The following is a 15,797-nucleotide window of genomic DNA, read 5'->3' as shown; positions in this document are numbered from 1 at the left end:
CTGTTATTCACTGGTGGGCGGCAGGTGGTAGGGGCCTCAGGGGAGGAGAGGTCGGGGTGTAGGAGAGGAGGGACTCAGGAGGCAGTGGGCAAGGGGCCATGGGAGAAGGGGTGTTGAGGAGAGGAGGGACTCAGCAAGCTGGGAGTGGCAGGGCATGGAGGAGAGGGTGGAGGGAAGGATGGAGTTGGGACTCGGCGAATGCCTCAGCGCCTGGGAGGCACCACGGACTCGGTGGAGAAGGGGAGAGACAAAGAGAGTGGTGGGCTGTGGGGGCTTCTCGGGGGAGGAGAGGAAGGATTCAGCGAGAAGGAGCGAGGGGGCTTCGCGGAGGGGTGGAGCAGGGTGGAGGTGAATCTCAGGTGCAGCCACAGGGGAAAAGCAAAAGGGGACATTGGGGTCAGAGAGCAGGTGGGACCACCGTGGCCCAGGCATCCACTCTCTCAAAGGCAGTGGGTCGGGAGCTACTCGACAGGGGAGGTTTACCCTCCCCTGATCTATTATACCCACCGCCTATGTAAGGTGGCCCCCCCGGGCCACTTCCTACCACCTCCCTATGAATGTCTGAAGGTCTCTATCTGGGGTAAAGCTGTGTGTCATTCTCCTTTCTTCTCAGGCGGCAACTGCCTCCTCCTGTGGTATGGTCGACCTCCGAGGCCAGCTCAGTCCAAGGGCTCTCCCCTGCTGAGGTAGTCCAAATAATAAGTAAAGGAGATCAACCAACCCCAGCATTCATATGAGAGATGAATGCTTTCCTCGCAGGGTGTCCCCGCAGCAGGCCCTTTGGGCAGTTGTTCAGGGGGAGATTCTGCCTTCCCTCAGCTCATCTCCCCTGGAGCTGCTGGTGGCAGGTCTGCTCTCCTCCCTGATCTGCCACAAAATGAGCAGCTCCCCTGACTTTTTGCCTTCCTTAAGCACTTCTCTTCAGACTTGATTTGTCTGCCCCATTTTCCTGATAATTTACTTGCTGAACACTTGGCTTCTTTGAACTCAATTTGAAATGTACCTACAAGTTCAGTGCCTTTGGGAAGTAATCCTGCTGCTTTGTATAGGTCTGTGTCTCTGGATTGTAGCAGTTTTGAAACTGCATTTACCGTTCCAGAATCTTTCTTTGGAGCACAATGAAAAAAATAAAACTAAAATTTTCCATTAATTTCTTTAATGCTGAAGGTTCGTAAATATCAACGGCATTTTTGCTCAGAAGAATTATTTCCATCAGTGCCTTCATTGTGTCTAAATACTGAATCTGGGAGAAGGAGTGATTCCTACTGGTTGTTGATCAGTTGTGAAATATGTTCAAGAGGCCAAATAAACAATGTCAGGTTACTGCTCAAACCTCATAATAAAATAGTACAGGAAAAAGGTTTTATATGATACTAGTGTCTGGGAAGCCGTCTCATGCAGTGATGTTACATTTACCTTACACAGAAAGTGTGCTCCCCAAAGTTATACATTTCAGCTATGTGAAGATTTCACAATTTACACATCTCTTTACATGTCATTAAAATCCAACTCATCAGTTTGTGCCAGTTCCCTAATGTAAGAGGGAAACTATTGTGGGGAACTTTCCTGGCTTCTGTATTATCCCAGGGGAATTGGCTAGAGAAAGTATCTGAGTCCCCGCTCCAGCTCCTTTTACCCAGCGGCCTGCCTGACCTCAAGGACTCCCCTTCCTCTCACCTGTGTGGCAGAGTCCCCATAACCAGGCATGCCAAGATTTTACACTATACTAGTCTCTAGGAAACCATCAAGTGCACTGATGGTACATTCACCTTACACAGAAAGAGTGCTCCACAAAGTTACACATTTCAGCTTTTATCGTTTATTTAAAGATATCACAAATTACGCATCTATTTATACATCACTAAAATCCATCATTTTTGCACAGTTCCCTAATACAAGAGGGGAACTATTGTTGGGAACTTTCCTGGCTTCTGTATTATCCCAGGGGAATTGGCTAGTGAAAGAATCTGAGTCCCCCTCCCACTCCCTTTACCCCAAGGCCTACCAGACCTCAAGGACTCCCCTTACACTCTCCTCATAATGGCAACATGGCTGGGCCCAGGATTCCAGGGAGGCTGAACCCCAAGTCTCATCGTGGTCACTTAGGACAGGGGCTAGGGTGTCCCCACTCTGGGGTGCTCTCTTCACACTGGACACTTCCCTGACGCACTGAGCACTATATTAAGTTCAAACTAAATATAATGTATTAAAGAGCGACTGTAAGAAAAATAAGGAAAAAATGGGAAAGGTTCAAGGAAACAAGGAACCCGCTCTGTGGGTATGGGGTCATGACAAACAGATGTCTCTGGGACCGAAGGAGAGTTTGCAGTCTGTTCCTCTCCCTTCCCAGGCCTCGTGCCCAGGCCCTGGTTTTGCTGTAGTGATACCACGGGTCACACACCTGCTCTGGCAGTGGACAAATGCCCTCAGGCTTTAAGTGGCAAGATTCTTCTCCCTAAACATGTGCCCTCCCATCATATTCATGTCCCTCTCTGAGTCCAGCCTTCAAGGACCACTTTGGTGACGTTTCCCTGTGCTGAGCTCTCTGCCCATGGCCCCACCTTGCTCTCCCCAGCTGCTCATTGTGATCTGCTGCCGTGTTACTTGTGGCACAGACGGAATCCACTATCCTGGCTCTGGCTGTGCAGCTCCCTGATGTAGCTCAGCCCTGGGTGCCCGTTGGCATAGCTGGTCTGTGCCGATCCAGCTCCCTGCTCTGGTCTGCTCCAGCTATAACGCCTAGGTTCTCCATGAGCACTGCTGCTCTGCAGCCAGCCCAATACTGGCTCTTCTGGATCTCTGGCTCTTGTGTTTCTGGCTGCTGCTGCTCTGCCTGCTGCTCAGCTTGAGGTGCTGCTCAAGTTTGCCAGATTTCTACTGCATTAATTGCCCCAAATCACTTAAAAACTAACCTAAGAGTAGCCCAATCTATTCCTTGAAACAAAGGGGTTTTTTTTAGTAACACATTGGTCTATACATCAAGTAACAAATGAAAGCTTTTGTTAGCTACCTGGTACAGATTTGATTTTTTTTTAAATAAAGCTACAAGCCCCAGCAGGAGTTTGTTCACATTAGCAACAAAGCTAGGAGATGTCAATCAATTTGAAAATCAACCCCCCAACACTGGTACTTGTATCCCGATTGAGGTTTGGCGAGTATTTCAAACAGAAAATGGTGAATAACAGTAATAAAAATAGGTTTCAGAGTAGCAGCCGTGTTAGTCTGTATCCGCAAAAAGAACAGGAGTACTTGTGGCACCTTAGAGACTAAGAAATTTATTTGAGCATAAAAAAAAAGCTTATGCTCAAATAAATTTGTTATTCTCTAGGGTGCCACAAGTACTCCTGTTCTTTTTTTGGTAATAAAAATAGCCAAAAAGGTGCCCAAAACATAGGTAGTGTAAAAACAAAAATAACATTATTATATTATTTATTTCTGATAGTAGTCAAGTTGAGTTAGTTTGTTACTGTTAGTCTTTAAAAGGCAACATTTCATTCTTACTGTCTTCTTCGGAAGTAGAATGCTTATGCTGATGTTCATACATATCAGCAGTGACCAGTGCAATCATTTCTTTCATTGGTGCAAACTCTTCACAACAGATTTTTTGGCACTGCATGTGTGCCCTAACATGGAGAATGTTTTCTAAATGTTCCTCTTCAATCTTATTGCCCAATTTTGTTTTCATCAAGTTCATCTGAGAAAACAATCTTTCAAATTGAGCATGGCTAAAAGGTAGCAACAGCGATGAAAAAGCAAACAAGCCAAGTTCACTAAAGTCTTTGTCCCCAGTGACACTCATGTGTTCAAGCTCTTCAACCCAAACCTGCTCTATTTGGTTGTTCTGAGTATGAAGCCAGTGAACCAAAGGCAAAACTCTCCACTGCTGCTCCAACTGTCCAAGGTCTCCACAAAACAATGGCAAAAATGAGATAGAAGCCTATCTAGGTCATGAGGGAGTTAGTACTACAGGTGCTTAAATCATGTGGACATTTCATGGCAATCCCTGTTTCGTCTGTTTTACAAACTCCAACATGAAATCTCAACACCTACTTTTGATGTCGGGGACAACGGGTTGTAATTATGAAGTTCACCTGAGAAAAATCTTTCAACTGCAGCATTGCTAGGGCAGCAACAGCAATGAAAGAGCTAACAAGCCAAGTTCACTAAAATCTTCATCCCCAGGGGCATCCATGTGTTCAAGACATTCAATCCAAAACTGCTCTACTTGGTTGTTCTAAGTATGAGGCCAGTGAATCAATATAGGTCATGAAGGACTTAGTACTGCAAGGGATTCAGTCACCTGGACATTTGGTGGCAGTCTCTGTTTCATATGCTTCACAAACTCCAACATGAAATCTCGACACCTACTTCTCACATCTTGGACAACGGGAATAGTTACTGTGTATTTTAAAAGTTCCAACTAAAAGAGACTCCAAAATCGATTGCACAAAATGGTGTTATTTGACTCCAAGGCAATGTTGTAGTTTAAGACAGCAGTCTGTTTTCAGAATCCCAGCATGGGCAACTTAACTATTTCACACCAGGTGGTGTCAGGAATAAATCAATGGGAAGACAGCAATTCTGTCTGATCAAGGATTAAATGAAAGTAAGCACTCTCTTGTCTAACACTGCAGTTTATTAGATTTAAGTGCACACAGACATAAAGAATAGGTTTAGAACATCCCAGATATTTACCTAACAGCTGGAATGGTATTGAGTAATTAACAGCATGTTCTCAGTGGCCAGTTGTTCACCAGCCGGGGAGAAAGGGTGTCAGGAAAAAGGTCTTTCAAGATGGCTTCAGAGGACTTCTCCAAACTACACTGAATTAGCTAATCCTGTATAACTTCTACAAAAAACATAGGTCATATTGACCCCTACTCAATCATCACTTTTCCTAACTTTCAATAAACGTCCAATATCAGAGGCATCCAGACTGAAGGTTTTCATCCACTTACCTGCTTTCATTCTCACTTATCTATTTGTCTGTCCACTCCTCCCATTCTGATTAGCAGAAACTGCCAGCTAAATGTTGACCTTGCATTTAAAAGCCTGCTTTCCAATTAACCCTGAACTATGTGGTGTACTACTTTATTAATTCATAGTGGCTGGGTGCACATCATATGGTTGCAATTGGCTTGATCATTCTCTGGGATACACATCCCTCAAATACAGGGTAACACAGTCCAGTTCTCAAAAACACACAGTTTCACAACTCTCACCAATAAGCTCTAGTAGAATGTCCTCAATTCCTGCAGCAGCTTTCCTGTATTAGCATTTTCCAATGAAAAAATTGGTTTACCTCCTGATTTCCTGAAGATTGGATGAAGGAAAATGAGGCAAATTTAGGTCACCGAATCACTGTACATATGACAAAGAAGTTCAGCATTGTAGTTGCTTTCTTAGTCTTTGGCTATCAGAAAGCACAGCTTCAGTTCATCAAACTGATCAAGAAAGCTGTTCACAAAGGGTCTAATGAAAAGTCGCCTTGCTTCAGCAAGCTGAAGAGTCTTCTGGTGGTCTGGAAGTCACAGAAAAGACAAGTGACAGGATGTGCGGAGATGGGAGCTGATGGGTGATGTTGAAAGAGATCAGGTGATGGTCAGAGAGAGGGTACTCAGCAACGGAGAGAGCAGTGCTTGGTGATGGAGTGATGTTAAGTTTGAAGAGCTTCTCAGACTGCAAACTTCCACAATGTTGAGGTCAGCCAAACTGGGACAGAGTGCCCTTGATTAACAAGGAAGAATTCTTTCCCCCTCTTGTCACGTAGGTTTAAAGTCAGTGGTCCCCAGGTGAGCACATTCTGCAGGTGTATTTGCCCACTTTCTCAAGCAGCTCTTTGCTTTTGACGCCATAAATGATAGGGTTGAGCATGGTGGGGAGGAGGAAATAGAGGTTGGCCAAGATGATGTGAACATGGGGAGCGATGCCCTGACCGAACCGGTGTGTCAGAGTGGAGAAGAAGAAGGAAGGATAGGACATCAGCATCACACAGATGTGGGCTGTGCAGGTGTTGAGGGCTTTCCGGTGGGCTTTCTTAGAGGAGATTCTGAGGACAGCCCTGATGATCAGACCATAGGAGAGGCCAATGAGTGTCAGGTCTAACATGTTGACTACAAATGGTATCACCAAGCCATACATCCTGTTTACTGTGATGTCCCCACAAGACATTTTTGCAACAGTCATGTGGTCGCAGAATGTATGGGGGATAATGTGGTTGGCACAGAACGGCTGCCTGCTCAGGAGCAGGGGCAGGGGCAGAACGAAGAGAACAGCTCTTATCAAACCCACTAGCCCTAGCTGAGCTATCCGTGCATTGGTGAGGATGGTGGCGTATCTCAGAGGGTTACATATGGCAACGTAACGATCAAACGCCATTGTCACGAGGATGGCTGAGTGCATCACAGTACCTGCATGAAAGAAGAACATCTGGGTGAGACAGCCACCCAAAGTAATACCTTTCAAATTAAACCAAAATATACAAAGGGCCTTCAGCACAACAGAGGTAGATGTGCCGATTTCTGTGAACGCCAGCATGCAGAGCAACAGGTACATCGGCTTGTGCAGGGTCTGCTCTTTGCCTACAATAAACAGAACCATGAAATTTCCCAACAGGCCGATAATATAGAGCGTAAAGAACGGGATGGAAATCCAGATGTGGGCAGATTCCAGGCCAGGGATGCCCGTTAGGATGAATGTTGAAGGGTCAGAGGGGGTGAGGTTGAGAGCTGCCATGAGGTGGTGGATGTGTCAATCAGGCTCAGAAATGCTCAAGGTGCCTGTGAAGGGAGAGAAGCACAGCGAGGGGGGTTACACAATTTATAACAAATAGTAGGTTAAATATTTTATACTTATCATCAATCTAGAAAAGGGGGTGAGCAGTGAGGTGACAACATTTGCAGATAGCACCGGATTATTCACTTTCATGTCAATAACTGCAACATGTATGCCTATTGGAGGGAAAAGCTTGTATTCCTCAAACATCTAAGAAGGTTTTAATTTAACTGTATGAACTCGGGACATTAATCTGGGCGTCACAGTACATAGCTCAGAGAAACCCTGCTCAAAGTACATGCCTGGACAGAAACTAAGCAAAACATTGGGATCCAGAAGGAGTGGGATGGGAAATCATACAGATAATACAATGCCATGAGATCAGTCAATGTTTCACCCTCCTCTGGACTCTTCTGTGTAGCACTGGGTGCCCTTCTCACAGGATATTGCAGAACTACAGGGGTTCAGGCAAGGGCAAGGAGAAGGGTCAAGGACCCAAAGAAACTCTCATACAGAGAAAGATTGAAAAGACTTGGATTGTTACCTTACAAAGGAGAGGAAGAAGAGGGGACATGAGAAAATTCTATAAAAACCTAAATGGTAGAGCATAGATTGGGAATCTTCCTGTCTCATAGCACAGGATCAAGTGGACATTCATTTAAACTGAAATGTGGCAAATTCAAAACAGATAAAAAAGAATGCTTTCTTCACTCAATGCCTAATTAGACTGAGGAACTCATTGCCATAAGAGGTAGTTGAGGCCATGAGCTAAGTGAGAAACAGGAAGGGTTTGAACATTTACATGGATAGTGAGACTATCCAGTTACAATAGTTACAGCAAAATATATATTTTAGAAAGCCTATATACCCATGTGTTTCAGGGCACAAGCCAATTTCTAGCTGTTAGGCATTAGGGTGCCACTCTCAGGATGGTTAAGTCATCCCCCCATCCACCCACTGCTTGGTTTCTTACACCTTCTTCTGCAACACCTGTGGCCGTCACTGTCAGAAAGAGGACACTGGACTAGATGGACCATAGGTCTGATCCACGGTGCCATTCCTATGCTAAAAAGGAAACAAGTTTCCCCCATGGAAACAGACATTATCATGCTGGGCTATGACTTTGTGCTTAACAGAATGGGCAGGAAGGGCACAAGGGTCTTGTTATTTAGGGCTACAGGCCTGCACCTCTGTTGTTTCCCTTATTTCTTTTGGTGAGATACTTTCTTGCAGGTACCCAGCTTTGTCTGACATATAAGTTACAGGTGTTAACTGACATGGATAAGCAGAGACATGTGTCAGCAACTCGGCTGCTAACCCTTCTCATGCCTGAATATCGATGAAGTTTGCAGATGACACAAAAATTGGGGGATTGTAAATATGAAGAGGACAGGTCACTGATTCAGAGCAATCTGGACTGGTTGGCAAATTGAGGCGAAGCAAACAATGTGTGTTCTAACATAGCTATTTTGATATCTGTATAAGGGAACAAAGAATGTAGGTTATGCTTATGTTGGGGAACTATTGTGGGAAGCACAATGATTCTGAAGATTTGCGGATATGAACAGATAACTCGCTAAACATGAACTTCCAGTGTAATCATGTGGCCAAAAGAGCTAATGTGATCCTGGGATGATAACCAGGGGAATGTCAAGGTGAGGTAGAGATGTTATTTTACCTTTGTATTTGGCACTGATGCAACTACTGCTGGAATCCTGTGTGCAGTTCTAGTGTCCACGATTTAAAATGGATGTTGATACACTGCAGAGGGTTCAGAGAAGAATCACAAGAATTAGTAATAGATTAGAAAACCTGCCTTATAGTGATAGACTCAAAGATCTCAATCTATTTAGTTCAACAAAGATGGTTAAGGGATGACTTGATAACAGTCTAAGTGCCTACATGGGGAACAAATATTTAATAATAGTCTTTTCAGTCTAGCATACAGAGGTGTAACAGAATCCAATGGCTGGAAGTTGAAGTTAAAGAAATTCTGAGTGAAATTAAGGCTTTTTTTTTTAACGGTGAGAGTAACCATTGGAACAATTTACCAAGGGTCTTGGCTGATTCTTTATCACTGAGAATTTTTAAATCAAGGTGGATGTTTCTCTAAAAGATCTTCTCTAGGAATAATTTTGGGGGAAATCTCAGGCTTGTGTTATACAATCTAGATGATCACAATGGTCCCTTCTGGCCTTGGAATCTACAAACGTGTCCCCATGAGTCAGCTGGAAGTATTTTGCCTGAAAGCTCATGCCTGAGCTTACTGAAGACATCTTGAAAATGTTACACTAAGTGTGTATTTCATGAGGCTGAGGGATCCTGTGAGGCACTGAATGAATGAAAGTTTTAGGTGAGAAAAATAATGACTTTACCCCATAAAATCTCCACACAGAGGATGAATGTACAACTCTTGCCATTAATGGCTAACAGAAATGGCAAACAAATGATCCCAGAGCATCCTGGTTTTAAGTCTGTGTCACAGTAGTCCACTCTCAGAGTGATAGTGGCTCCTGCACATGGCATCTGCACATTTTGCTAAGCCCTCTCATGTCCCAGAGTTTCCCGCTCTCACTATATAATGTGCATATTTCTTAGCTTGCGAGCTGTTCCTGTGTAGGGGTGTAACAAGAGAAGCAGCACAGGTGCCTTGGCATTGCTACTCATGTGTGAGATTTCTCACCAGTGAGACACAGTCACTGATCTCCCCTTTAGCCAAGAGAGCAGGTTTGATGGGAAGCACCTCACCCAGTGCAGGGGAAGTGCTCTGAGGACTGTGGGTTGGCTTGGAGCTTGTGGGAGCCATGAATGATTGGGGAGCATGGAGAACACTCTGGCGACCAGCATGCTGTTGGAATCAAGGCAGCCTGGGATGGGGAAGGAGACTACAGACAGGGGTCCAGCTAAGGTGCAAAGATCACTAGTTCTTTGTTCCACTGAAATGCCTGAAGTTATGCAAATAACATTCAACAACAACTGGAAACAAAAGTGAGAAAATGTTGTGACACCCAGGCTGCTGTTCTGAGGCTTGCCTGGGGAAAGAGACCCTGAGACCTCTCCAAATGCACTTGGGGCCAGGAAAGGACTCAGCGCTGGCCTAGGATCAAGAATCACAAAGAAAGAATTACTTTCATCAGCGCTGCCTGCCTGTCCATGTACCTACGGCTCCATGCCCCCGCAACCCCCAGTGCTACCTGCCTGTCCCTATACACCACCTGCCTGACCCCACAACCCCCAGTACCGGCCACTTCTCTATGTAGATTGCCCACACCCAGAATATCCTGCCCTGTCACAAAGTGATACTCTTCAGCCAGGACCAAAACCTGGTGCCATACCCTACAGTGACAGCTCGCACAAATATCTCCTCAGAGTAGGTTAAACTCAGTGTCTGCCTGCACCGGGGAAAAGGGGGAGATCAGCCTCAACTGCATTTCTGGGGGCAAAGGGAACCCCAGCAGCAGATCAACTTGAGCAGGGAAGGAGAGAGGGACAGACCCGGTGGGAGGGAGAGAGGACATGGAGACTAAAAGGAGCCAGTGTGAGTAACTCTTCCTCTAAATGATACAAACCTTTAACGTATTGCAGCCCCCCTTGGGATACCCGGACATACCTTCCTCAAGCGCGTTGGCAATTGCTAACATTGCCACGAGGCTATAGTGGGATTACTCATGGGACGAGGGATGTTCCAGATGGAGGATGGTATCAGAGGCAGTCTGCTACAGTGTGGTCCATGTCACATTACTGTCTGAGACACCTCCCTCATCCCAGGAGGCCATGTTACGCCTCTTTAGTCTGTGCATTAGGCAAGATGTCCATTCCCTATTTCACCGGGCTTCAGGACTCCATGCTACTGTGATCTGGATACTGCATGACTGTTCCCCTCCTCCCTCCACCCCCCACACACATACATACACTGCATTCCTGGACCTCCCCCAGTGAGATTTCCAACAGCGCCTGGTGTCCTCTAAGCCAGAAACATGCTTTTATTTTTACTGCCTTTTGGTGCTTCTCATCCTCTCCAGACCCAAAGATGCAGAGGTACAGAGAAAGCAGATCCCTCTCCCTCCCTGAAAAAAAATATCCTGATTGTTCTGAAGCTCTTAGCCTGTGAGTTTGAGATTTCAGCAACTGTACTGTCAGTTCTTCTTTCAGCTAAATGAGCTCACCTATCCTTAGAGGCCATGGGATGACTCCAGTTGAAGTCACTGGAGGCTCATGGAGAGTGTAAATCAGGCCATTTTTTTATGTCCCTACATGTGGACTTAGGGAGAACTCCTGGCCATCTTGGGAGCTTTGCCATTGATCTCTATGGGACCCTTAGTGTTTAAATTTCAGCTCCCAACTGTGAAAAGCATGGCCTTGGGTCCTGCTACAGAAAGCGCTATTCTGTTATGGTGCTGAAAGAATCTGAAGGAAACCGCTAGTTTATGTGGCATTCTGAGACCGGGAATAAAAGATGGGGATTTCAAAACATAGTGGCCCTGATTTTTCTCTCAGTGAGGCCAGTGTCAATCTGGAGTGACCCACTGATAGCAGAATGTAAGAGCAGAATCTGGCTACTGTGGGGCCCATTCTGGTTGTGAACCAGCTGGTACCACAGATTCCCATGGCAGAGGCTTTTGCTGTACTACCTAACAGTGCAATGAAGTTGCTGAACTGGAACATGAGTGAACCAGAGGAAAAACCACACAGCTCTCTCCTCGCCCCCCGAAAAGGAAGCTACTGAGACAGATAGGACACAGTAAGAAACAAGGAACTGATTTTTAAAACAAGTATTTGTCTAAACTGTTTCCAGTACATTTGTAGTTCCAGTTTTACCAGGTAAATCCCTTAGAGTTTCTCACAATATTAAACAGTTCAAGTCACCATACTAGTGAATTCCTGCTCAAATGGTTCTTGACTTGAACACTGGATCTCTTCCTGAGCCCTTAACACTCACTTTAATGCAGAAACAGGCAACTCACCGAAATCCTGCTCAGCAGAGAGGAAATCTCCTTACGGCGACAGGAAGGCAGAGCCCTGAGAATCAGCATATGAATCTCACATGTCTGAGTGTCAGCGCGCTGAACAGCGACCTTTATGATTCCCTTGAACAGTCCCTGCAGACTCTCAGATTGGCCAGGACTTGCATACAATTCCCTCAGTGCCATGAGCTGCGGAAAGAGCAGAAAATAGACCCTGGAGAACTTCAGCTTGAGATTCTCCCCCAGGAGTGAAGCAATGATTCGCTGATAACAGGGGTTCAGATTGTTAGGGCAAACTGAGTCTTCCAAACTGTTCAGCCTGTTGACAGACGTTTGGCTGTGTGTGTGTGTGTTCTTTCTGCCTGCTGCACTGACTCTGGCCAGATAGCCCATACAGCAGGCTCTGATTGGACTGCCCAATAAATCCACTGACTCGGTTTTCAGCGAAGGCCCTTGGTCAGGTTTATGGCCGATGAGACAAGGTGCTAATGCCCCAGATCAATGGTTACAGATACACATGTATGCCTGTGACAATGGACTGAGGCAGTGAATGGCGAGACTTTCTATTCTCCCCTCGTTCAGACAAAGACATTGTCTCTGTGATAGATCTTTATACACATGTAGCGCCCCTCTCCACCTGATTACCTCCTTTAATGGCAATCCGCTTACATGTTCTGATGGACAGGTCTGGGTTCTTTTGGATCCCGCCACCCACTCAGTAGGGTGAATCTTTTTTCTTTTTTTGGTTATGAAATTAGTTGGCGGTGATTTAAGATTGTTTTAAGATCCAAGGGGTTTGGATCAGTGTTCACCAGGAAATTGGTGGAGGAGTCTTTCAAGGCTACCCAGGAAGGGCAAGGTTTTTTGGGGGGAAGACAGTTTTCCAGATATCAGAGGGGTAGCCGTGTTAGTCTGGATCTGTAAAAGCAGCAAAGAATCCTGTGGCACCTTATAGACTAACATACGTTTTGCAGCATGAGCTTTCGTGGGTGAATACCCACTTCGTCGGATGCATGTAGTGGAAATCTCCAGGGGCAGGTATATATATGCAAGCAAGAAGCAGGCTACAGATAACGAGGTTAGTTCAGTCAGGGAGGATCAGGCCCTCTTCTAGCAGCTGAGGTGTGAAAACCAAGGGAGGAGAAACTGGTTTCGTAGTTGGCAAGCCATTCACAGTCTTTGTTTAATCCTGAGGTGATGGTGTCAAATTTGCAGATGAACTGAAGCTCAGCAGTTTCTCTTTGAAGTCTGGTCCTGAAGTTTTTTTGCTGCAGGATGGCCACCTTAAGATCTGCTATTGTGTGGCCAGGGAGGTTGAAGTGTTCTCGTACAGGTTTTTGTATATTGCCATTCCTAATATCTGATTTGTGTCCATTTATCCTTTTCCGTAGGGACTCTCCAGTTTGGCTGATGTACATGGCAGAGGGGCATTGCTGGCATATGATGGCGTATATTACATTGGTGGACATGCAGGTGAGTGAACCGGTGATGGTGTGGCTGATCTGGTTAGGTCCTGTGATGGTGTCGGTGGTGTAGATATGTGGGCAGAGTTGGCATCGAGGTTTGTTGCATGGATTGGTTCCTGAGTTAGAGTTACTATGGTGTGGTGTGCAGTTACTGGTGAGAATATGCTTCAGGTTGGCAGGTTGTCTGTGGGCGAGGACTGGCCTGCCACCCAAGGCCTGTGAAAATGTGGGATCATTGTCCAGGATGGGTTGTAGATCCCTGATGAGGTGTTTTCACACCTCAGCTGCTAGAAGAGGGCCTCATCCTCCTTGACTGAACTAACCATCGTTATCTCTAGCCTGCTTCTTGCTTGCATATATATACACCTGCCCCTGGAGATTTCCACTACCTGCATCCGACGAAGTGGGTATTCACCCACGAAAGCTCATGCTCCGAAACGTGTTAGTCTATAAGATGCCACAGGACTCTTTGCTGCTTTTACAGATCCAGACTGACATGGCTACCCCTCTGATACTTTCCTAGAGACTGGCTCCAGTGGCGGGGGGGGGAGGGGGGTAGCACCTGGCTGGCGTATGTGGCTCCCTGCCTGGTGTGCTGGCTTTGTGGGTCCCCTTCCCAGGCGCCCGCCTCTCCCAGTCACTGTGCAGGGAGCCCAGGCGCTGAGCTCCGCATCGTGGAGCCCAGGGATCGAAGTGACTGACAGCACCAGGCTGCATCACTCTACCCCAGAGACTCTGTGGGTCCAGCCGCAGGGACTTGCTCAGGATCGCCCAGGATGGACCTGTCTGAAGCAGGAATTGAACCCAGGCCTCTTGAGTCTCAGGCCTGTGCCCCGCCACTGGGTCCCCCACGCTTGCTTCCTGCCTAAGGGGGCTCCGACCCTATGAGCCTTGTTCCCCTCTGTTCACAATACAGCTGAGGCCATCTCCCCATCACACCCAGCTCCTCTGCACACCCACGGCCGGCCGGGCAGCCCCCCGCCCCCACCTGTCCCGGCTTGTCCCAGGTTAGCCCCACTCCTGCGAGGCGCAGCATGTAGGGACACAGCTGTGCCCACAGCTCAGCACAGGATCGGGGCCTGAGCCTGAGAGCCCTGTGGGGCAGGAGATGGCTTGTCTGCCACGTCTGCCCAGCACAGGGCACCCTGCTCCGGGATGGGGCTGACGGGCCTGAATGCAGTTCCAAGGATGCTAATTATAGCTCAGCTTCTGCTCGTTATCATTAGTTATCTCACAGCTGCAGCTGGGACCAGGGCCCTGTTGTGCCAGGCGCTGCACAGGTGGGGTTGCCAACATTCTACTTTCACAAATCCGAACACCCTTGCCCTGCCCCCTGCCCTGCCCCTTCTCCGAGACCCCCGCCCCCTCTCACTCCATCCCCCCTCCCTCCGTCGCTCACTCTCCCCACCCTCGCTCACTCGCCCATTTCACTGGGCTGGCTCTGGAGGTCGGGGTGCGGGAGGGGGTGAGGGCTCTGGCTGGGAGTGCCGGCTCTGGGGTGGGGCCAGAAATGAGGAATTCAGGGTGAGGCAGTGGGTTGAGGTGCGTGGGGGTGAGGACTTCAGCTGGGAGTGCCAGCTCTGGGGTGAGGATGGGGATGAGGGGTTTGGGGAGTGGGAGGGGGTCAGGGCTGGGACAGGGGTTGGGGCGCAGGAGGGGGTCAGGGTGAAGGATCTAGGCAGCACTTACTTCAGACAGCTCCCGAAAGCAGTGGCATGTTCCCCCTCTGACTCCCACCCAGAGGCATGGCCGGACCATATAGAACATGGTTTGCAACCAAGGTCCTGTAGTGGCACCAAATCTTATGTAAAGGGGGTCATATAAGGTGTCTAAGACCAGGTTATGGGTTGCTGGTTATGATTATGCTGTCTGTATGTATGTGTATCATTTTGTAGTTGAAGTTATAAGTATTGGCTCTATACTGTCTGTACTTCAAACTTATGCTCTGCTTCTGGGTGATGTCCCAGACAAGTTGGTGTTAGCTCTGCCTAGCCTGCTTGATGGCCCATTAAGGACCATCAGCTACACAATTGACCCATGGAGAGAAGGCAGACACACCTTGTGACTCAGCAAAGTATGCAGGGACTGGCCCATGTGACTCCAGACTCCATTTTGCTGTAATTTTCCACAGTAAGGACAAAGAGGTTCTTACACCTGGAAAAGCCTATATAAGGCTGATGCCTCATCTCCATCTTGTCTTCAATCCTGCTTCTTACCTCTGGAGGGACTTTGCTACAAGCTGAAGCTCTGCACAAAGGACTGATGACCCATCCCAGCGGGGGATGTACTCCAGAGACTTGATTTGAACCTGCAGTTTATTCCATCACTGCTACACGCCTGAACTAAGAACTTTGCCATTACTGTATGTAATTGATTCCATTTAACCAATTCTAGCTCTCATCTCTACCTTTTCCCCTTTGTAAATAAACCTTTAGATGTTAGATTCTAAAGGGTTGGCAACAGCGTGATTTGTGGGTAAGATCTGATGTGTATATTGACCTGGGTCTGGGGCTTGATTCTTTGGAATCGAGAGAACCTTTTTCTTTTATTGGGGTGTTGGTTTTTATAACCATTCATCCCCAGGATGAGTGGG

The 15,797-nt window shown here is 47.1% G+C and overlaps 1 protein-coding gene across 2 annotated transcripts; it reads right to left on the bottom strand.

Moving 5' to 3' along the window:
• Positions 1-5,454: 5,454 nt before the first annotated feature.
• LOC123362013 (olfactory receptor 52N2-like) lies at positions 5,455-11,904 on the bottom strand. 2 transcript variants are annotated; one of them, XM_045002263.1, is made up of 3 exons: positions 11,739-11,904; positions 8,453-8,535; positions 5,455-6,779 (listed from the first exon to the last, which is right to left on the bottom strand). In XM_045002263.1, exon 3 carries the CDS (start codon positions 6,733-6,735, stop codon positions 5,779-5,781), a length of 957 nt encoding a protein of 318 aa, XP_044858198.1. In that variant the 5' UTR covers positions 6,736-6,779; positions 8,453-8,535; positions 11,739-11,904; the 3' UTR covers positions 5,455-5,778. The 2 variants fall into 2 exon arrangements, with proteins under 2 accessions (XP_044858198.1, XP_044858199.1); XM_045002264.1 differs by lacking the exon at positions 11,739-11,904 and having other exon boundaries at positions 8,453-8,552.
• Between the last annotated feature and the right edge of the window lie 3,893 nt (positions 11,905-15,797).

This window comes from Mauremys mutica, chromosome 1 (genome assembly GCF_020497125.1).
Source record: "Mauremys mutica isolate MM-2020 ecotype Southern chromosome 1, ASM2049712v1, whole genome shotgun sequence".
Lineage (NCBI taxonomy): Eukaryota > Metazoa > Chordata > Testudines > Geoemydidae > Mauremys > Mauremys mutica.
Note: the sequence above shows the minus strand (reverse complement) of the source record. Positions and strands in the feature narration are given on the sequence as shown.